This window comes from Rhineura floridana, chromosome 5, assembly GCF_030035675.1.
Source record: "Rhineura floridana isolate rRhiFlo1 chromosome 5, rRhiFlo1.hap2, whole genome shotgun sequence".
Lineage (NCBI taxonomy): Eukaryota > Metazoa > Chordata > Lepidosauria > Squamata > Rhineuridae > Rhineura > Rhineura floridana.
The window spans coordinates 13,884,232-13,907,839 of record NC_084484.1 but is presented as its reverse complement, the minus strand read 5'-3'; the positions used below and the strand labels follow the sequence as shown (position 1 = coordinate 13,907,839).

Here is a 23,608-nt window from a genome sequence, read left to right as displayed (position 1 = left end):
ACCATCCATTTGTGTGGGATCAGCCTTCCTACTTAATACTTGACATCACTCCAGCTACTTACTGAGGAACTATTAGAGTGCTTAGGCACTAGAAAATTCTGGTGTAACTTCAGCTCTGATGCTTTGTGAGGAATTGGGGAACAGATCTGATAGCTTAACGGCATATTTATATATAAAGGAGCAACTCAGTTTACTGCTATGGTCTGTGGAACTGTATGGAGGATTCTGTATCAAAAGGACAAATATGGATACCTTATGTGACTTTTAAACATCCCTTTCATTTCAAATTCACTCACTTACACAAATACCTTCCCCTTGCCTTATATTGGTGCTCAGTCATAACAATTCTGTAACTCATACACTGTACTGAATTCAGGGGACTGCAGGAGCCAAAAAATGACAATCCCCATAGCCATGCCCCAATGAGAGTTCAAAAATGCAGTCTTTCCTGTTGATGGATGGATGGATGGAGAGAGAGAGAGAGAGAGAGAGAGAGAGAGAGAGAGAGAGAGCGCACACACAAAACTATAGAGAGCATAAACCCAGATTTATTAGGGTCAGCATGACTGCAATCCTATGCAGTTTCCAGGTAAGATCCACAAAACACTGTGGTGCTTACTTCTGACTGCATAGTTTCAAGTTGTAAACACGCTTGCCTGGTGTGCTAAACTTTGGCTTAGCAAGATGGAGCAAGCATACAGACTCCGAGATAAGAGCTCCCCAGTCCTTTTTGCTGCTGTAATGTCTGAACTAGGGTTCATGGTTAAGCTCTCTCCCAATTAACCTTGAGCTGTAGCCAAGATTTGTTCCTCTCCAGGAGCCCACAGACTGATGTAGTCTTGCTAAGCCAAGGTTTTGCTTAGTGTGTCATATAACTCCATAGCTATAGACACTCTTGGATGAGACCGATTTTCTGGATCCATTTCAGTCGGATTTCAGGCCTGGTTTTGGCATGGAAACAGCTTTGGTATGATGACCTCTGTCAGGAGAGAGACAGGGGAGTGTGACTCTGTTGATTCTACTTGATCTCTCAGCAGCTTTCGATACCATCAACCATGGTATCCTTCTGGGAAGACTGGCTGAGTTGGGAGTGGGAGGTACTGCATGGCAGTGGATCCACTCCTACTTGGTGGGTCAGCTTCAGAAGGTGGTGCTTGGGGAACATTGCTCAGCATCCTGGACTCTCCAGTATGGGGTTCCGCAGGGGTCAGTTCTGTCTCCCATGCTGTTCAACATCTACATGAAACCGTTGGGTGAGGTCATCCAGAGTTTTGGAGTGCGTTGCCATCAGTACACTGATGACACGCAGCTCTATTTCTCCTTTTCATCTTCTTCAGGTGAGGCTGTCAATGTGCTGAACCAGTGCCTGGCTGCGACAATGGACTGGATGAGGGCTGAGTGAGATGCTGCTAGTGGGTGGTTCTTCTGATCGGATGGTGGATGTCCAACCTGTCCTGGATGGGGTCGCGCTCCCCCTGAAACAGCAGGTTCGTAGCTTGGGGGTTCTCCTAGAACCAGCTCTGCCACTTGAGGCTCAGGTAGCCTCGGTGGCACGGAGTGCCTTCTACCAACTCCGGTTGGTGGCCCAGCTATGCTACTATCTAGACACTGATAACCTGGCTTCAGTTGCCCATGCTCTGGTAACCTCCAAGTTAGATTACTGCAATGTGCTTTACGTGGAGCTGCCTTTGAAGATGGTTCAGAAACTGCAGCTTGTGCAAAATGCAGCGACCAGATTGGTAAAAGGGACCAGACGGTTTGAAGATATAAAACTGATTCTGGCCCGCTTGCATTGGCTGCCTGTATGTTTCTGAGCCCGATTCAAGGTGCTGGCTTGGGACCACAATACCTGATGGAATGCCTCTCCCGATACGAACCCACTCGTACACTACGCTCAACATCAAAGGTTCTCCTCTGGGTGTCTACTCGGAGGGAAGCTGGGAGTCTGGCAACAAGGCAGAGGGCCTTTTCAGTAGTGGCCCCCAAATTATGGAATGATCTCCCTGACGAGGTGCACCTGGCGCCAATACTGTTATCTTTTCGGCACCAGGTCAAGACTTTCCTCTTCTCCCAGGCATTTTTAACAGCATTTAAATAGCATGTTTTTAACTTGCCTATCAGTTTTTATGGGTTTTAATTTGGTATGGTTTTAAATTTGTATAGTTGTTTTTAATGCTTTTAATTGTTGTAAACCGCCCAGAGAGCTTCGGCTATGAGGCGGTATATAAATGAAGTACATAAATAAAAACCAGGCCACTGAGATTTAACAAAAGATCCTCAGCCAGCTGAAATGCTACCTTTGGTTTTAATTAGAAATGCATACAACCTTGCAAAGAAGACTTATCACTGAAACTGCTAGTGTGAAGTGGGAACCCCAAAGAAAAGACAAGATGTATTCCACCTCTGCTTGATTATTCTCCTCATTCCCTCACTTCCTCTACACTAATTTGTTGGAAACAACAGTCTCATTATCATCTCATTCACTTGCCAAAACAAGGGGGGGGCTGCTATTGATTTACCCTTGTGCTGTGGCAGATGATGTCATTGCTCCTGCTCTGAAAAAAACCCAGGAGCTGCTCCACCTTCACTATACCACTGACTGAATATGAAGATAGCTCATTAGACTAAGTCTTGATGGAATTAATACAGTTTAGCTGGCCAAGTTCAGACAAATAGCCAGTAAGAAGAAGCTGCCATGTGGTGGCTGAATAGGAGACCTCTCCACACTCAGATAACCATATGACATGGGTGAACACCCAGTTTGTATGAGTCTTTCTTCTCAGAAAGGGAAACTGCAAAATAGGTGGTTGCATGATATGTCCAGATTCTACAAAGACTGTCACCACTCAGATAAGTATCTGAATGAGGCCTGTGTTTCCCAAAACATACTGTTCAGTGAAATAAAACCAACAGATTAGTACAGATCTCAGTATGCTACATAAACTCGTGGTGGGGAACCTCTGGCCCACACCCATCTATCCCATGCTTGACATCATATGTGATATCAGGTGTGGGGCAGGTAAAGATGCGGTTGCAAAGGAACAATTGGGAGCCTTAAAGTGCACTCCTGATTGTTCCTGGGATCGACTGCATTTCCTGACTGGGTACTCTGTAGTGCAGATGAGCCCTGCCCAAAGCAGGGCTTCCTGTAGTGCCAGTCAGCTGATGTCATGACTTCAAGTGATTGACAGGTGAGTAGCCTCACCCACCTGTCAAAATGGCACACTGCCCAGTTCTTGTTCCCCACCCTTGTCATTGGGTGGTATCTAACTAAGTTCTACTACAGTAGACCCACTGAAATTAATGGATCTAAGTGAGTCATGCCGATTGGTTTCAATGGCTATACTCTGCGTATGACTAACACTGGATTCAACAGAGAGACAATAGTATTGGATTGAAGCACAGAAGTTAGTTGAATACACTATCTAGAATAGCATTTGTGCTTCTTTTACACTATCTGTGTTACACTTGAATGTTGTTAGCATGAGATATCACATGCATATTCTCACCACATTCCATTTATAGACCAATTTAAGAAATGTGTGAAAACATCCTCTTTAGTTTAAACTTCTCATTGAAGCAACAGTAGCTGAAGGTAAATATTGTAAGGGAAAGAGGTATAGACATTTCTATCAGTACTTTTTGTACAAACTCACATGTTTTGCTATGACATTAGCAAAACCTCTTGTTCATGTCATTTACAGAAAGAACTACCAGAGACAAATAGGAACAAGGATTGGAACAGCATGGGGAAAATAGGAACACCTGTTCCTATTTTCATCTCAAAGCCAATTTGGTTATTCTAGTTAAATAAAAAAACATCTTAAGTAAAAGCTTTCTCACCTTTAAACTTCTGATACCTTTTTAAAGGCTGAGCAAGCTCTTTTAACAGATGTTACATATACAATTCCAATAGTTATCAACTCTGAATATGAATATAAATTTAAAGTTGAATTTTTGGCCTCCCATCTGCTTCCCCCCTTTCATTTTAAATTATAGCACAACCTCCTCTCAGAAAGATTAAAAATAAAGAAAACCAGAAGGAAATCAGTAAAGGATGAGAGAAATGGAAACATACAGGTGGGACAGTTGCCTGATAATTAATTCACTTCTGAGGTTTAGTTTCCAAAGTGATCTAAAAAGATAGCTCATAATATTTGCTAGAATAGGGCTTCCCAGTCAGTAAAAAGGTCACCCTATCTTTTTCTTACTGTTATCAAAGCACATGCGTACATGTAGACTTCAGTGGTGCACTTTGAAACACTTTGGTTATAATGTAGGTCAGCAGTAGGGAATTGGATCTGGCTGACAGGCCAGATCCTGGTTTTCCTTACCCCTTGGTGGGCCATTTTGATTGGTGGGCAACACCCCACCTATTTGTCAATCACCTGACATTGCTATGATGTCAGGAAACCCATTTTTCCTTTATAACATAACAAGCTGCACTACAAAGGAAAATCCAAGCCAAATGAGACTTGAAAATATCACCCATAAGCTGCAGGAGTTGGCTGCAGAAGGGGAACTAAATAGTGCAGCTGATCCAGTGGGCAGTCACCACCTATCAGTTGATAGGTGTTAACCTTCAAGCCCTGCTTTGGCCAGAAATCAGCTGCACTACTGAGAATGCAGCTGCAGATTCTGTTGGGCCTGCTCTCACTGCGATGGTGACAGCAAGCCTCCCTTGACAATGAACAATTGGGAGCACACCTTTAAGATTCACAAATGTGAACTGACAGTCATGTCCCTACTTGGCCCACTGCTGACATCACATATGACATCAGATGTGGGGCAGATGGGCATGGTTTTGCAGAACTGGCCTAAGAGCCAAATTGGGAACAGCAGTGGGCCTAATTAGGCCTAAGGGCCAGAGTTCTTCAACCCTGATGTAGCCAGTCTTGCCCTAGAGCTGGTTCTATGTATTTGAAAGGGAATATCATGCTCTAGGCTCTTTTTTGAGGTTGATAAGAGCTAAATCAAGAGGGTGGTGGCAGTGGAGCTGGTCTTCAGTCATGCCTAATTTATGACCATACAAAGTGCTTTCATACCAGGTCTTTATGACTAGATGTAGTTCAAATAAAGTAGTCCCAACTGAACTGGTCCAATGTCCTCTTGGCATCTAACCAAAAGCCATCAGAAGCAAAAGTACCTGCTCCATAGTTCCTATTAACTTCATAAGAATGGAGCATGATAAACAGCACAGTGGTTAACATTAAGTGTCAGAAATTTCAGTCTGCCTTCGCAAGTCAAATCAGACGTTAGCAAGAGCAGAGAAACTTTGTTTTCTCATTTCAGAATGACTGAAGTACATTCCTTGCGTCTGGCACAGTACTCTAGGCCCACGAGTAGCAGTTTTACAATATCAAACGTTTTATTCACTACAGAATTACATATCCTGAGTAGATCTTTCTCCTCATCTCAAAGGTTGCCTGCTGCTTTTGTGATGGTCTTGGGATCTGTATAGTTTGGAAAGTAGCATCACAATTTCTTCTCAGCACCTTATATTTAACTGCATATATGTCCAAGCAGGCAAGAATTAGGCATATGGGCAAGTATAGTTTTCCAGACTTTGTGAAATGAAAACCAAGTTGTAATACTTCTGTGTACTGGTGGACTAGTAGGAACTCTTTCATGTTTGGCAAAACATAGGGACACGCAGCACCGAATGAAAATGCCATGTTTTATTGAAACACAGCACTATTTAAATACAACCTAATGTGTCCACCCTGCACTTTCATTTACTTTTGTTCCTTCAAGTAGATAATATATATGGATTAATCAGGTTACCATTGTGGTCATAATAATTATCTAAAGCCAGATTAAATCCATATTAGGAAGGCAACATAGCTAATTGATAAAATGCCAGAAAGCAGACGATGGGAAAGTCACTTGAGCCTGAGAGTCTGAAGAGCTGTACAAATAAGTCTTGAAACTCTGCACTCTCTTGTTGTAACTTCCATAGCTAAAAACTGGAGTTGATACAAACCAGTTTATTTCAGCTTCAGCTGTAATACATTCATCAGCAATTTTGCACCATGGATTGAGCTCTGGTCATCACCCAGTTCACCTTACTCTGCAACATTTCCAAGAAGGGCTTTGGCATGAAGATCTACCTACCTCTAGGGACACCAGCACTACCACATCTGGGACTGGGTACTTTAAAACAGATTGTGTCTATATTTTTCCCCATTTAGTCTTTTACCCCCCTAACAATTTCGTATCTTATATTATCAGCACTTTAGTTACAAGATTGCTTGAACTGAAAACTGTTGTAATCCACTCTGCACCCAGGAGATAGAGTGGGATATAAACCAAATACATTTTGGGAAATCGTATATAATCAAAGCTACCATTGTAATTATCTGGGTAATATTTTATATGAAATGCCACATAAAAGATCCTAAGTTCCTTCTTCAAACTGCCCAGCAAGATTTTGCGCATGGCTTGTCTGGTTCAGGAGGCAAATGCCTGATTCACCCATTTCCCAAAGAATTACACAGGTAGTTATGTGTCACTCAGCTTGTCCAGTATAGCCAGTGGGGAACAGCTGGGGTTCTCTAGCACTTCCCTGCATCGCAATGGTTCTGTTGCTGGATGACGGTTGGGAGTTAGCACTAGGGAGGCTCATAGGACTCGGAAAACCTTGTATAAAAGTGGTAATTTATTTTTAATTTGGAAAACCTTGCCAAAATAGTTATACTAAACAATTATGTGATCAAGCACAGAAACACACTAAGCTACACAACCAGAAGAATGGGCTTGGGTGAAGCCTGTGAAGAAGAAACACAAAGTATCTGAAGGATATGTGGCTGATTTCTGTATGCAGTTCTGCTCGGATGCATTGGCGTTTTTTTGTTTTATCTCCATATCAACAGTCGAAAACAATACATATCACTTTTCCCTCAAGGGTTGTGAGGATAAAATGGGTAGGGTGAGTGGGAACCACATAGATACTTAAGTCAATGTACATGGCTTCCCTCCACACTCATCCGTTATCATCACAACTCAGTGTAAAAATCAGTGAGGTTGAGACATTGTGACTGGCTCAAAGTCTGTGAACTTTTTGGCTGAGCAGGGATTCAAAATCAGTTCATCCTGGTCCAAGCCTAACACACTGTCCATTATACCACACTGATTTATGATGATTCTGGATGAGGCTACTGACTGATTTTTGTCACTGAGATCTGGATAGAATAAGTCCTAGAGGACCACTTCTAGCATAGATTATTCCAGTCAGCGCAAAATGAGGATATTGTCAAGAAACAGAGATTTCTTTTCTATTTATTTATTTTATTATTGAATTTATATCCTGCCCTTCCTCCTGAAGGAACTCTGGGAGGCAAACATAAACAAAACAATTTAACAAGAACGGGGGGAGAGAAGAAAGTAAAAAAGTTTATAGGCAGCTCCTAGCAATCTGGTGATGTGTCTCAAGCTTATTTCCAAAGCTACTTTGTCTAGTGAAGCAGATAGGCATATCAAAGTTTGTGGCACAGTGGTAGCTAGGTCACATTGCACCACATACCATATCTAGTGAGATAGAACTTTATGGCCACACTGACCATCATGGTATTATCCCGGCTCAGTAGTAGCCAAAAAGATGTAGCAAAGTTCGCACTGATTTTGCTGTTCTGTACAGTCTTTGAGATCAGCGATGTGGGAGTTGCAGACAATCCATTTGTCTTGGCAGATCATTATGTTGTAAAGTTCAGATTACAAAGGGTTCAGATCATTGTATGAGTAGAAGACAATTTTAAATGACCTCTATGAATTAAACACATTTTTTTTTCAATTCAGAGGCTACTGATAGCAATACCTCTCCACTTAAAGGCTTGGTTGAATACCTGAATTGGCAAAGGTTCGGGGATTGATAAAACAATGGTGGGAAACCTGTGCCAAATCAGCTGAAACACAGCATATAGGTTAAGGCTAAAGGATGGTAGAAGCCAACGCTTTTCTCTCAGTCGCCGCTGCATCTGTGAAAGACCAACCCAAATTGTGCTTGCATTTTTACAGATTTGTAGGGCAGTACAATATCAAAGAGAGGAGGTCAGGTCTCCTGCTCCCCTGGTGCATTCACTATAGCTGCCCAACTCTTTAAAGTTTGATGGAAATATCTGTTGGCTATAGGTACATTCTTAGACCGCAAGGGTTTTTGCCTATCAGTGAATATTACTATACCCAGCGTTCCTACACACATGAAGAATTGGCTGAAGGCCACTATGACTTGTATTTTACAAAACAACTAAGCATATTTAGCATATCCCAGCAGCACCACTGGAGTGAACCTAGCCCCGCATCATGGCTCCAACTTGGCCCAGTTCCTCGGCTTAATTTTTCTTGATCCTGCCAAAGGCCACAGATTGAATACTAGAAGATATTTGGACAGATATCTGTTCTTGACTTGGATGAATCAGTTAGCAAACCTTTTTAAGGAGAGACTTATTTGACTGAGTTGTCTCCAAAGGTTCTGTATAAAGATGGGCATTTTCCATCATTGAGAATGCCACTGTTATGCTTGTCTATAAAACAAGTTTTAATAGGCCTGATACACCTATTTTTTCTCAGCTGCAGGCACTCATGCATAAGGTTGGTATTCTTTCATTAAACTCAAACTTTGGGCCTGATTTGGGCATTAAACCACTTCCTTGTCTCTAGCCTCTATGTCTAAAATGTACATGTACTGCCTTCAAGTTGATTCTGAGTTATGGCGACCCTATTAATAGGGTTTTCATGACTAGAGCCTGTATAAAGGCTGCACAAGTAGACAGGCAGCTGAACAAAAGCCTTCATGAGATGACTAATTAGGATTGTCAGAATACAGGAAGTGAAATTCTAGGAAAACTAATTTTAACAATTTTAAGGGAATGCTAGAAATGAGTTTAGAAAACCAAAGATAAACAGAGTGCTTACTTGTAACTGTGGATCTTCAAGTGAGCATCTGTGCAGTTGCTCATATGGGTTCTACACCTGTAATTAACAACATTTGGAAATTCCTAGAGCTAGGTGAAAGTTTTGGTGGGAAGCCTTCCTCCTGCCCTCAGTACACACACTCAAAGGAGTGTGACTCCCACCTCAGTTCCTAATGGTCAACTACCACCATTATATAAAGAAGCAGCAGAGTGAGAGCAAGAAAACACCTGTAGTGGGGAAGCAGTGTGATTTGTGTAACTGCACAGATAACTGCTCAAAGAAGCAGTTACACATAGGCAATCTGTTTTACTTCTTCACAGTCTCTGCAGTTTCACATATGGTAGAATAGCAAGCTGACTTACCCAGTGGAAGGACAGGCAGTGCTAGACAATGACAAGTTCAGCACAGCCTGTCTGAAAAAGGCATCTTCCTGAAGCTAAACATCTAGATCATTGTATCAGACAAATGTGGATAGTTGCAATGATTCTTGTAGGGTGCATGTGGACTGCCATTGGCCCTGGGAGGCTCCTACACACCCTCTTGGGTGTTGAGATCAGAAGAGGAAGCCCTTTGGGTAGTTCCATCGCTCTCAGAAACTCGGGGTGGTGGTGGCCCAGGAGATGGCATTCTCTGTGTTGGTCCCTAAGTTGTGGCACTCCCTACCCACAGAGGTATGTCTGACAATGTCACTGGCCTTTGACATCTGAGACATGTATTTTTAGGACCCACACTATTTCGGGATTTCAGGATGTTTTTAAATTGTTTACATTGTCATATTTTAACATTGTTGTAAGTCACCCTGCTTTGAGTGAAGGGCAGGTAATAGATGCTGTTGCTGCTGATAAACCAGGAAGTACTGAGTCATCACTGGCAGACCCTCACTGGGGCCTTCATTACAGCTGAAAAGGGGAAGAGCACACTGGACTAGGCTGTCTGAAGAACAGGGCATGCTGGCCAGAGATTTTGACAAAAGGTTGTATTCAACATAGCACTAAATTGAACATCCCATCAACACAATGATTTTTTTTTTTTGAGCAATGGAATGTTCTCCCACTTTCCCCCTAAATCTGTTCCTGGGGTTTCCCCAACTCTCTGGAGCACATTTGGGAACAACATGGAAACGTATGCAGGGGGAGGACAGGGAGGAAATCCCCTTGCACGAAGTCAGCCCGCTAACACAAGAATTTAGTTGAATACTGTCCTGAATCAGCTGCCAAGGTAATGGTGGCTACAGCCTCCCACACCTGCCAAATCCATGGGGTTATGATGAGGCTTTCAAGTTTTACTATAGTTCTTGGCAGATTAGCTAAAATTCAAATGGTGTTATTTACTTATTTTTTATTATTAAATTTATATACTGCCCTTCCGCCTGAAAGGAGCCCAGGGTGGCAAACAAACCAATTTCACACACACCCAAAAAACTTTCTAAAAAGTTACAGTTAAAACATTCTAAAACACAGCTATATATAAAAACATTTTTTTAAAAAAATTGCAAATAAAAACTTTATTCTGTTCAGTGATCTCTGGGTTGCCAGGAACAGTCTCCTTCATCCATCAAATGCCTGGGTCAGGCCTGACACCAGGGGACGGCCAGGTTGGGCACTGGCCAAGGGCCCGCTAGTCTGGCGCTGGCCCTGGCCTGAGTAACCAGTCAGAGAAAGTGGAGCCAATCTCTCTGTAGTAGCTCACTTGTTCAGTTATTTTATCTATGCTAATCAATTGTAGCAATCAGAGAACCCTAATTAAAAATAAACCTGGGGGAGTGGAGGGTTGGAACTTGTTTCTTTCAGTCTGCAACCTTTGCAGTCACTTTGAGAACTGAAAGTGTTTCTCCTGATTGCGAACGTTCAGGCGAACCATTTGAATGCTAACACCTATTTGTAAGATTGTTTGCTTTTCTGATTAAAAGCTAAAGGTTGCATTTCAGCAGGCTGAAGAAGTGTATTTGTTAAAGCTCAATATGTTGCATTAATTAACCTATGCATTCAAAAGTAAGCACCCCTGAGTTCAAAGGAGCCTACACCCAAGTTAAATATGCACAGGACTGCAGTCATTGCACAAAAAAGCTTAGTCTAACAGAAGAATAGTCCTACAAATGTGAAAGCAGTATGTGGGGTGGGGGGGAGACAGAGAAATGTCAAAAGCTGTGTAATGAATCACATAAATGAATCATGTGCTTGTTATTTTACATAATTGATAGTGCACTCAAAGATTCGTGCTCTCTAGTCAGAAGTACTCCCTAATGAGTACAATGGGGCTTACTTCCACTTAAGTATGTACAGGATTAGAGCAGGGGCAGGGAACTAGTAACCAGCAAGCCAGATCCAGCTCGCCAATCTCCCAAATGGTGTTCCAAACTGGAAGCTTCACCCACCTCTTCCTTTAGACAATGCTTGAAGCAACAGTTTCCAAAGCTTTCCTTGCCTTTCTTGGGAAAGGCAAGAGGCAGGGGAAGCCAGCTCTATTGGGAGCCACCACCTCAAAGTGCCTGGAGCCTTTTCAAGTGGCGGTTCCCAATGGCAGTTCTTCAGCCCTTGGTTTTTCAGTCATGAAAAGCAAGGGAAGGTGGATATGTTGGGAGGCACCACCTCAAGGTACCTTGAACACTTTGAAGCTGTGGTTCTCAAAGAACCAGCATCCTCTTTGCCATTTTATCAGCGACACATAGGGGAGAATCAATTGTGGGAGGGGAATCACTAGGAAACCATGGAGGTCTCGTGATCTTCCCTCAATGCCTAGGTGAAAGAGATGAACAGCAGTGAAGAGGAATGTCTGTGTCTCTCTCTCTGTGTGGATTGTGTACGTGGAGTAGCTTCACCGCTTTGACCACACCTACTTTTGTCTTGGGCGTAGCCACCACTGGAATGTTGTCCCTAGAGCAAAAAAAAGTTACCCACCCCTAGATTACAAAATGAGTTATATAACTTTGTCAGATAATATCTGCGTTGACAAATGTATATAGTATTGTTGCCATATCATGACGGGGATGGATTTCACAGCTGGCTAGTAGAAACTAATGTTTGTTTACCAAATCCAGCCATAATTTGTAGACCCCTCACCAGATAGATGTCCAAGAGGAAAGAATCCTCAGAGATCTCCTGTTCATGCCCTCCTGATTGCAGAACTATCAGCACTACCTGTTGGTGAGGATGGCAAAAACTTCTACCTGCAGCATCTGCCAGTAGCAAAACAGGTAATCGACAGCCACACTGCACAAGGGCCCATCCACCAGAGCAATATAGTGTGGTTGAGATGGTCTGCTGGGTTATTGACTTTGCCAGCAAGATGAATTACCATATGAGACACAAAATTGGATACACACCAGTCCCACAACTCCAGTGTAAGGGTAGGAGAATCCTCAGTCCAGTACCACTTTGGTTATATATGTAGAACATAGTGGACACATTGTCAGCAGCCACCTGGATGGTCTGACCCCAAAGGAAGATCCTGAAAGCTCCAGAGGCTTTGATGATGGCCAAGTAGCTTGGGGGCATATATGAGAAGGCTCGACTCTACTCACACACACACAGCCTTAAACATGAGTCCCACAATGTGCCCCCCCCATGTATGTGTTTGTGGCAAGTACACAAGTTGAAGCCTGAGGTGTAAAAAGAGCAGAGCAGGTTGATCATTTGCATTCATCACCCACCAAACTCCTAAAGGTGGGACAAAACACTTGGTATGGGAGTTCACTCTTAGCTGGATCATATCTAGGAGCCAATGCTAAAGAAGGTGCCTCCTCAGACAGATAAAGGGGTGACACTGTCAAAGCCATTAGCCCTATGAGTTTTACTATTTGGCTGAGCGGCTGGGTCCAACAAACATATTGGTAGTCAACTCAATGTGGTTTCAAGGACTGCTAGACAGCAGATGAGCATGGTCATCCAAAGTGTGCAGTGACAACAGTCATGCACTTTGTGAATACATATTATATGCAGAGGGCAGTGATGAAGTGGCATTTCTTTTCCCTTAATGTCCAACTTTCTTCCTTCATGGTCCATCAAGGCACAGCTGAACTTTTGTTGTGACCTCTCATGTGGCCTCCACGAAAATGAATTTGGGGCTGGATGCTTGAAAATTTTCCTATACAAATTCTCCAGCTGTCTAGATGCAGGATGCTTAGAAGAGAGCTTTCACCATTACTCCAAAGCAACCACGAGCAAAGTGAGTACCATGGGCATGACAATCGGTGCAGGAGTATCTGAGTGAACCAACTGGAAGACTGAGTCCTTCACAGGTGACAGGGTCAAGAGTCTAGGGCATACGAGTAAGTAGTCAGCGTAAGTTCAATGGACCTTAACCAGGATGCTTGATCCTACACTAAGGCTTGTGATGAAGCCAAAATAGAGGTAGGAGCTGATTCCTTGGCTACTGTAAATGTTATTGTGTGAGGGGAATTTGAGACCATTGCTGCCACCAATTAATGCAAGCAAGGTTCTCTGTGGTCCAGAAAATATCTGTGATGGTAATATGATGGTGAACATTCCCATCCCTGACAAAAATGGCTCATGCTGGAACCTGATGATCTGCAGTGTTAATGGTATGAAGGGAGCAAGAGTACTGATAACTGATGCGACTTCCTGGGTACAAGTTCCAGGGATCTTTCTCAAGTACTGCACTGCTAATACTCTCAGGCTATCCAAGATCCAGAAGACATTCTTGATCCCAGAAAGCAGCAAACCAAATTGTGGTGTACAACTGTTTCAAGAAGAGTAAAATCAGTTCCTAATACAAAAGAATTGAATGACAAGGTAAGGAATATTGTCAGCCTGATGACCTAGGCTTCACTTGAATCCTATTAAATTCTGCATGTTTAGGACTGGGTGCCAAACAAGGGAAGAACAGTCTTAGCTTCTCTAGGACTGGCTGAAGGGAAGATGAAACTTGAGCTTCGTGTATAGCCTGGGGAAATGGTGGAAATTCTTGAGATGCAGACTTATCCCTTTATCAACCAAACCTAGGTAGTGGCAAGTCAAGATTTGTAGTGCTTTGGAAATCATGGCTTCTGTGTCCATCACCAAGAGGGTCTGCTCCCACAATATGACTTAGTAGGTGAGAGGAGTGATTTTGGTGTGCCTGGTGAAAATGAAGAAAAACAAATAAAGTCAAGGTGTGATCAGACATGATTCTAAAAAATATATAGAAATGGAAAATAGTCATCTGATAGCTGAAAGAATACACAATAATGCCCAATTTCAAATGCACATGCACTTTACTACACAGAGTGTGATGTGAATTGTTAGCTCTATAGACAAAATATACATACACTCCCAATGACAATGCGACAATAAAATGCAGAGGTGTACAAATACAGAAATATGAAATGCAAAGATAAAATGCACAACAAATCTCAAATAATATGCCAAATTTGCATTTGCATTTCATATTTCTGTATTTATACACCTCTGCATTTGAAATTGGGCATTATTGTGTATTCTGTCGGCTATCAGCTATATTTTCCACTATTCATTTCTCTATGTATTTTTAAAATCATATCATGTCTGATTAGACCTTGACTTTGTTTTTCTTTATTTGGTCTTTGGTCAAGGATTATTTTCTCCATGTTAGGTTTTTGTGCCTGGTGAAAATGCACATGCTGGCAACGAGGGGACATATCTACAACATCTCCCTCACCAAGAGACTCATGCCGATCAGAGGAGGGCAGCTGGTTACCATTAACATAACACCTCTAAAAGGGTGCCCATTGCACCATAGGTCCAGCTTGAGAGCAGTGAAGGTGGCCAGCAGTGCAGAATGGACCAAAATAACACAAATATACAGAGAAAAAGAAAACTGTAGAAAAGGAAGTAAACAATGGAAAACAGGACCTAGCTCCTTATGCAAAGGGGCATGGTGGCTCCATAGAGCATGTGTATTGAGGGCTGAGATGTGCTTCCTATCAAAGTTCTTTCACCTAGCTCCAGAAAGTTCTGAATGTTGTTCTGCACAGGTGCTGAAGCTGTGTATGGGAATGCAAGTGCCACAATGAGCTGGAGCACATGGCTAACATATATTAAAACTACTGAAGATGGTTATCAAGAATCACCTTTTCCTTCAGTGCCCAGGAGAGAAAGCACCACTGACAAACTTGTTAACTCCAAGGCTGGGGAGGGGAACCCTTGTCTACAGAAAATCATACCACAATAAAATGGGACTGCTCTCACCATGAGGACCCAGACTCCTCTGAAATAACATGACCGAGAAGAGGATTTTTTTAAAAATAGTCCAGGCTCTAATAAACTGGCAGTCCAGACCTGCATAATAATCATACTGATCTGCTACTACCTTTGCCTCCTGCAGGTTGTTCTATTCAGATGACTTGGATGGCACCTCAGACAACCAGAAAAGGGTACACATAAGGATGTAGTTGGCTACTCTCCTGGTTGTCACAGGTACCAGCGCAGAGTGGGCTATAATCAAAGCAGTATGCCTCATATTCTGTTGGGTTACGACAACAATGAGGAACCTATGGTCCTCCAGATCTTGGTAGACTACAACTCCCAGCATCCCTGACCGTAAGTCATGCTATCTGGAGTTGATGGAAGTTGGAGCCCAACAACATCTGGAGGGTCACAGGTTCCCCAACCCCAGAAGACATTAGATAGTCATCTTGATATAACAAGTAGGGACAATGCAATGGTGTGGCTATTGAAAAGAATCAGATGAGACATTAGAAAGAACTGTTTTTTTTTTAAGGAGTGGAAGAATCCCTGAACAGATTATCGAACTGGCAGTTTTTCCTTTGGTGGCATTCTAAGCAGAGTTTAAAGAAATCATTTTGTTTAGCTAGGTCCAATGAGGCAGAAGACATATGAGATCAGTTTCAACTGTATTTCCAAGCATGGGTGTGGGGTTAAACAGTGCATTGATAAAGATTGATAGTTATACCCTTCTTGAACTTATTTGCTGGGGTGCTGTACAGAAGAAGCAGATCCACAAATTGCACTAACCAAAGTTTAGTTTTAGGAAGCCATGATTATCATTATGCCTAGGCTGAAAGCAAAGGAACAGAAAAGATGCTGGCTAAGGATACTTGAATAAAGAGATAATTCTTCCTACCATACAAAGTTTGAGTTAAATACAGTCATGAGCTGTACATCTTCATTTGAAGATGAGTGTCTTGTTGGTTCACTGCTCTGACAGTAGCACCAAAGGGGCTCCTAGACGAGAGAATCATGTTTACTCCTTATTCTAACTAAAAAATCATCTCTATGACCCATTCAAGCCTGTGCTGGAACAGAATTTTTGTTATTAGATTTATATGTTACCCTTCCTCCCAGTAGGAGCCCATCTTATTATCTTATTACTTTGATCCACTGATATTTTTGGGTACCTTTTGATTTTACTGTACATGTTTTCTGTTTAGAGTTGCACATTACCTCTGTTTATGTTTGATTAAACTGGGAAGTAGCTGTTAATAAAAAAAAAATCCCAATAACAAACTGTGGAAGATGGTGTGAAGGGGGTATAAGATATGAACCAGGCAGTTCAAGTGTGAGGTGAGCAATGTCTCCCCCCCTTCCCCAATGACTCAGGCAGAGGTTTTGTTTGGCAAACATCTGCCTGGATGAAGAAGAGGCATTTAACATGTTGAAGCGGTTGACTGCCTTGCAATGCCTGATTGGAAATTATTGCTGTGCACAGTAACTGCCCACCATCTTCTTGAGGGCTGAATTTGAAGGAGACAAACATCTTCTGAAATGGGGACAAAACCCTATGTGTGTTTGAGAGAGACTGTGAGTGTACAGGAGGAGAGAGAGAAAACAGTTTTTTCCAAAATCCCTTTCTGAGTTATCTTTCTCTTCACCTACCCCCCTTTGGCAGTTGAATGAAACCTGTATTGTTAGTATTGTTCTTTGGTATGTTGTTGCTGCTGCTGCTGCCACTTCCCCCAAAAGAAGGGTCAGCACATTTGGATGCCATGCTAAACCATGGTTTAACATGCTGTGAAAGGGCCTAGCCTCCTTCTGAGTTTGCATGTTGCTCTCATCTTCCCCTCTCCTTCCATACAGTCAAGAGATGTTTGGAAGCTTCTTCTTTTATTTAACTGGAGCCTCCCCTGTCTTCTAAACAGGGAACTGTAGAAATATTGATTGATTGATTGCATTTGTATACCACCCCATAGCCAAAGCTCTCTGGGCGGTTTACAACAATTAAAAACATTAAAAACAAATATACAAATTTAAAAACACATTTTTTAAAAAAAAAAAGCCATTTAAAACACATGGGAGAAGAGGAAAGCTTATTATGTTTAAACAAGCCAGCTTCATAAACAAGACTGAAATCAGCTTGTTTTGATTGTCCAGATGACATGACCAAATGAGATAAACAGTAAATTTTTCTGAATTATTCCCTTCTCCCAACCTGATGCGAGGGGATTGGAGGCGGGGGGGGGGGAGAATGCAAACCCTGGAGGAGGTTAGGCTCATTTACATCACATCCAAACATGATTCAGTTATGATTTAATCTATGAGTTAAACAAGGTTTCATTCCAAAACCCTAGTAATTTTTTCCCAGTGTCTTCAAGATTAAAACAAGTATACATTCAAATAGTGAAAAGTTCCTGAAGTTTTCAGATCTCTCTGAGGAGCAAACAGAACTGAATTACTGCTAGAGAGGACTTTAAGTTACAGTTGAAGGATTTCAATCAAATCAACCATTTCATTTTGCTTAATAGACTAATTCTGGCTTCAAGCTGTTCACAGCACAGGCCTAAAACCATGAAAAACCAAGTACTTTTGACAAGATTGGGAGTCTTTGCTCATAACAGAGTCCAAAATTAAATAGTTTTCAGAATGGATTAACTTCCACCTGAAAAATGAACCCTTTTAAAACAATGTTGCAATATAAGGTACTGATGTGTTAGGTGCTAAACAAGTAGCTTATATAACAGTAGATAATATGCCTTTGCAATGGTGAATGGGAGGGAAGGGCACAAACAGTGAAAATAATGAGATATTTTGTTTGTATCGCTTTATTTATTCATTCTGATGTGTGTTTATATTTTTCACAGATTAAGAAATCCGATCACTATGTAGCATGGAATCCAGGTGCATAAACTAGTAGCATGCATTCTTGAGAACATTCCTATCAGTGAGTAGTGACTGGTGCTCACTGGGGATGGTAGGATGTAAGGCAGGGTAACCAGCAGATGTGTGGAGCTAGAGCCACTGACAGGCAGAGCCAGCTAATTCTAGTTTTGTTCCCATCTTCCTCCCTGCTGCGTTCAAGTGGGAAGACGTTGAGAGAAAGGAGGAGACAGCGGACAGGTAGCGCCACCTGCTGAACTGATTGTAAGTAAGAAGGCAGGTTGGGCTGGCTGAGCATGGTGGGGACTGAGCATTTTTGCCCGAATGGAACAGCTTCCATTATGTTTCTAGTGGAAATGTTTAGAAAGCAGAGGTGGAGAGAGAGGCAGGCTAATATTTTTGTGCTCATTGAACAAAAAACTCACATGTATTTCCCTATAGTTCCCGTTCCTCTCCTTGCATTCTTGTATTGTCCTCCCATCACAACTACCACACTATACACCCCTCCCATCTCCTAACTGCTGCCTAATAGAGAAGGCCCAGAAAAAAAAATAGAATATGTGTGTTTTGTGCACTAAGAGTACGTGGTTGATAAATTTTGGGAAACACTAAAGTAGTATGTAACAATTATTTATTTATTTATTACATTTTAGGGCAGGAAAGATTTTAAAATACTATTGTAGTTGCTAATCATTCCCTCAAAATGTTTGCTAGTAACCATTTAAGGCAATCTACATTAATAGGCAATTAGAATTTCAGTTACTATAGACATGTAAAACTCAAACCCTGTCAACTTTCATATTCCTTGAAACAAGAAATGGATGTTTCAAAATATACATACTAAGTTTTTTTTTAAAAAAAAACATAAGCTAGCATGTGCAACAGTCAGGTAGCTTTTTTTCAGCCTGGGTAAACCTTCATGTTTTCTAGGTTTGTGAAGAAGAAAAAGGAAGTCCAGAATCATAGGCTATTGATCTTCCAGAAATATATTCCAAGAGAGAAACTTGAGAGGGTTATACTTTCAGTCTGAAAAATGACACAAAGTGGGTTTCATGCTGCTAACTCTGTCCACAATTACTGTGTAACAAAGATACACTACTGAGGTGTCCAATGATATCAAACTTTAACTCAATGTCTAGATGTACTAATGATCCTTAATGATGTGATATGTTGAGGGTAGGGACAGACTTTTTCCAAACTCATTTCAAGTCCATGGCAGGGGGAGGGGAGTGAATGTATGGCTGTATCGCATTGCCTCTGGTCAACAGGTTGTGTTTCTTCTGTTTCTGGGTAACGCTGATAGTATGGAGGGAAGCCTGTTCCTAAGCCAAAGTAATAAGAACTTCCTATTATAATATTAATGCTCAGGTTTCGGGTGTTTCCAGGAGCGCTTTGCCCAGTTAAGACTGGTCCGCCAGCTGCGCCCGTTTCTAGAGATGTCTGACTTGACAAAAGTGACACATGCCCTAGTTACATCCCGACTGGACTACTGCAACGCGCTCTATGTTGGGCTACCCTTGAAGACAGTCCGGAAGCTGAAATTGGTCCAACATGCGACTGCTAGGATGCTGACTGGGGCTGGCCTTCAAGCACATACAACCCCTTTGTTACAGCAACTACACTGGTTACCGATTTGCTTCCAGACCCAATTCAAGGTATTGGTGCTATCCTTTAAAGCCCTTCATGGCTTGGGCCCTGCCTATTTGTCTGATCGGTTGTTCTTTTATGAACCTTCTCGTCTCTTGAGGTCTTCTAACGACTCCCTTCTTAAGATCCCTTCAACTTTACAAGTCCATCTATCAAAGACTAGAGATAAGGCGTTTTCTGTTATTGCCCCTAGACTTTGGAACTCTTTGCCTCTTGAAGTACGGTCTGCCCCTTCGCTGTTCACATTTCGTCGTTTGGTTAAGACGTTTTTATTTCGGATTGCGTTTAAATTGAATGAAGCTTAAGAATTTTAATTCTTGATTGCCTGTTAGCATAGATTTGTTGCTTGAAATTTTTTATTAGGCTAATTTTTATTTACAGAAGTTGTAATTTTATTATGTTTATTTTATTCATGTTTTTATCGTTAGATTGTTCGCCGCTCTGAGTTTCTAGGAAAATAGAGCGGGTTAGAAATGTTTTAAATAAAATACATAAATAAATATTTCAACTCTTTCTGTTACTATGCTTTCAAATGGCAAAACTAAGATATGCTTGACTACCTTCAGTACAGTTGGCTCTTGCTGCATTTCTAATACTGGGTATGTTTCTAATTATTATTTTTAATTTTCAGAGATTTTCCTAACAGTATCATTTTATTTTTAAAGCTACAAAGAATTGCTTCTCTTTACCACTCTAAGTTTAGGTGGCAAATGAGGTCCTCAACAAAATGCTGCAGTGCCTCCTCATCCCCCAATCACAGCAACCCTGTATTAGGTCTCTAGGCAACACAGAACAGCTCTGGGGCTTACAGGAGATAGATTTTTTCCTTCACACTGTTCTGAAACCTGAAGGTAAAGGGCTCAGGATTAGAGCTAGAAGCCAACACCACACCAGAGTGCTTTATTACTATACAGCAGGAATAGCCAACTGGGTGCCCTCCAAATGCTGTGGACTACAGCGCCCGTAAGTCCCAGTCAGTATGGCTAACAGTCAGGAATGATGGGTGTTACAGTCCAGAATAGCACCATGTTGGCTACCTATGCTATATAGAGAGTGTGTATGGTCAGGGGGGAGGGAGATAAGATGGGCGAAAACAGCTCATGGTGTGCTTCACCCTAGACATAAGCTCACCTTCAGCATACTATAAACTATTACGACGCAATTCTCCTCCACTGCCTATTTTGATTTTAAAAATTGACATAGTTCAATTGCCCTCAATCATAGGCATAATTATTACAGTTACCCAGTGTGTCTGATTTCCATTTCCTTAACCCCCTTTTGTCACTGGGGAAAATAGAAGATCTGTGGGAAGTTCTCCCCAAACAGTAGGACTATTATTTTCTTTTCTCAAGGCTTTCACAATTCCATAGATCAGGGGAATCACTTTCATCCAACAGGGCCACATTTGACAGGTGGTGGGGATGTCCAACTGTCAAATTGTCTTACATCAGGTGGATGCAGTCCTGCCCGGCAGCAGCAGGGCTTGCATTCAATGCCAAATGTTAAGCATTGAAAGCAAGCCACAGCTGCAAAGAAACAATTAAGAACACAGGCTGTTGGGTGTTCCTTTACTTGTACGGTGTCTGATGTCTTAATAATCAGGTGAGTAACAGGTGGCTGTGGCTACCCCAAAATGTCTCTAATTTGGCCATGGGGTAGATGTTCCCTACTGCCACTATAGGTCCTGAAGGTCTCTCAGATCCTAGAAGCTGACTAGAAACCGATAAAAATAAGCATTTTAAACATTTGCATTTCCCCAAAAATTATATTTCATTCTCTCCCATCACTTTTTTCTCCACAACATTAAAGTTGATAGAAATTTTACTTTTCTAGCTGTCCCAAATTCTGCAAATTCCCATACTCTGCAGCAGTTTGCTTGCTTACAAAATACCAGCTTGGCAATATTTGAAGAACGTTTAATTCAAAAATCTAGACTGTTGGTTGCTCAGTTTGCACTTAATTTCTTTAAGCATTGTGTAATTATATTTCTTTCATTCCTCACTTATGCCTCTCTTCAAATGCTGGACAAAACAATGGATTTTGTCCACCACACAAAGGGGCTTCTTTTCGTTTTCCTCTCCCAGCACATCTCCCCAAGTCTGTTCCGAGGATTCTTTCAACTGTCTAGAACTGATTGAGGGGGCTGACTTTGTTGAATACAACCCAGTAATTTGTGCCACCACTACTGAAGTGGTTTCAGAGCAGCTCTATTCCAGCTACATTCAGAGGGCCATTCCACACACGACACATTGACCAAGTGCAGATTCAACAAAGAGCCACAGCCAATGGCATCCTTCTGAAAAGTGCATCTCTATGATACATCTTCAAATACAAATGTTTTTTGGTTTGATGCTATGCATTTTGCAGGCATACACCTAAAATACAGTAAGCATGTCAAAGAGTCCCAAGGTCTCCTTCCACCATCAAAGAAGCACATGCTAGATCAGGGTAGGGAACTTCTGACCTGTGGGACTAATTTGGTTCACCAGGTCATTTTGAGCAAGCCATGCCCACCTGTCCTACACCTGACATCATATATGACAACGTGTATAGGGCAGATAAAGATTTGGCTGGGCCAAAATGGTTTTTGCATGCACTGCTAATAGCACCGTGTCTGTGCAAGCAAAAACAGGTCACCAGATGTCATTGTGACATCAGGTGATCAACAGATGGGTGTCCCCACTCATCTGTCAAATTTGGTGCATGAGTTAGTGGCAGAGATAAAGATTCAGCCCACTGGCCGGATCCAGTTCCCCACCCCTGTGATAGACCAACAGATGGGCTGTGGCCATACTAATCTATATAAGGGATTCTTGTTTGCATGTAACTGTTCACGTCATTATAAACACTTAGACGTTTAGAAAGGAGACGGCTTGAGTGCAAATGGAGACGAACTCCCGACGGATGTAATCTTGCACTTGTGAGGGCCTCTACCAAGCTCTATGTGAAAGCGGTGAGGGCAGCGAAGAAGCAGTACTTTGCTGCCTCCATTCAGTCATCTTCTAACCACCCAGCGGAACTTTATAATAAAGTTGTTTGGGGACTTTTACACTCTGGTCCTCAGAACGCAATAATACCATCAATAGCCCGCTGCAATGAGTTTGCGAGACATTTCCAAGACAAGATCATGAACATCCGCCGGGACCTTGACTCCAATATTGTAACAGTTGAACCTAATGAGGTGTCCAGAGCACAGTCTTGTCCTGTTTTATTGGATGAATTTCAGTTGGTACAGCTCGAGGATGTGGACAAGGTGCTTGGACAGGTGCGGGCGACCACTTCTGCTCTGGACCCTTGCCCCTCGTGGCTAATAAAAGCTAGCAGGAATGGAACAGCCGGATGGGCCAAGGAGGTGATCAATGCCTCTTTACAAGAGGGAGTGGTACCACTCTGCCTGAAACAGGCGGTGGTGAGACCACTCCAAAAAAATCCTCCTTGGACCCTGAAAACCTTGACAACTATAGACCGGTAGCAAATGTTCCATTCCTGGGCAAGGTCCTAGAGCGTGTGGTCGCTCGCCAGCTCCAGGCTCTCTTGGATGAAACTGATTATCTAGATCCATTTCAATCGGGCTTTCGGCCGGGGTTTGGTACAGAAACAGTCTTAGTCGCCCTGTATGATGACCTGTGGCGGGAGAAAGACAGAGGGAGTGTAACTCTGTTGGTTCTCCTGGATCTCTCAGCGGCTTTTGATACCATCGACCATGGTATCCTTCTGGGGCGTCTTGCGGATTTGGGAGTTGGAGGCACTGCTTGGCAGTGGCTGCGTTCCTATCTCGAGAATCGTCTCCAGAAGTTGGTGCTTGGGGAGCATTACTCGAATCCCTGGGTACTCCAACATGGGGTCCCGCAGGGTTCAGTTCTGTCCCCCATGCTCTTTAATATCTATATGAAGCCGCTGGGTGAGGTCATAAGGAGATTTGGAGTGCGTTTCCAGCAATATGCTGATGATACGCAACTTTACTTCTCCTTTTCATCTTCTTCAGGTGAGGCTGTTGATGTACTAAACCGCTGCCTGGCCGC

At 42.3% G+C, this 23,608-nt stretch overlaps 1 protein-coding gene across 2 annotated transcripts in view; it reads right to left on the bottom strand.

Moving 5' to 3' along the window:
• TDRD3 (tudor domain containing 3) overlaps positions 1 to 23,608 on the bottom strand; it is a 110,684-nt gene that overhangs the window by 4,537 nt on the left and 82,539 nt on the right. Inside the window, exon 13 of one of the 2 annotated variants that reach the window (XM_061629958.1) lies at positions 6,798 to 13,986. The exons of the other annotated variant lie outside the window; for it this stretch is intronic. Within the exon in view, the coding sequence (XP_061485942.1) occupies positions 13,858 to 13,986 (129 nt within the window). The 3' untranslated portion in view covers positions 6,798 to 13,857. Of the gene's footprint in view, positions 1 to 6,797; positions 13,987 to 23,608 lie in introns of those variants that run through there. 2 annotated transcript variants of the gene reach the window in all.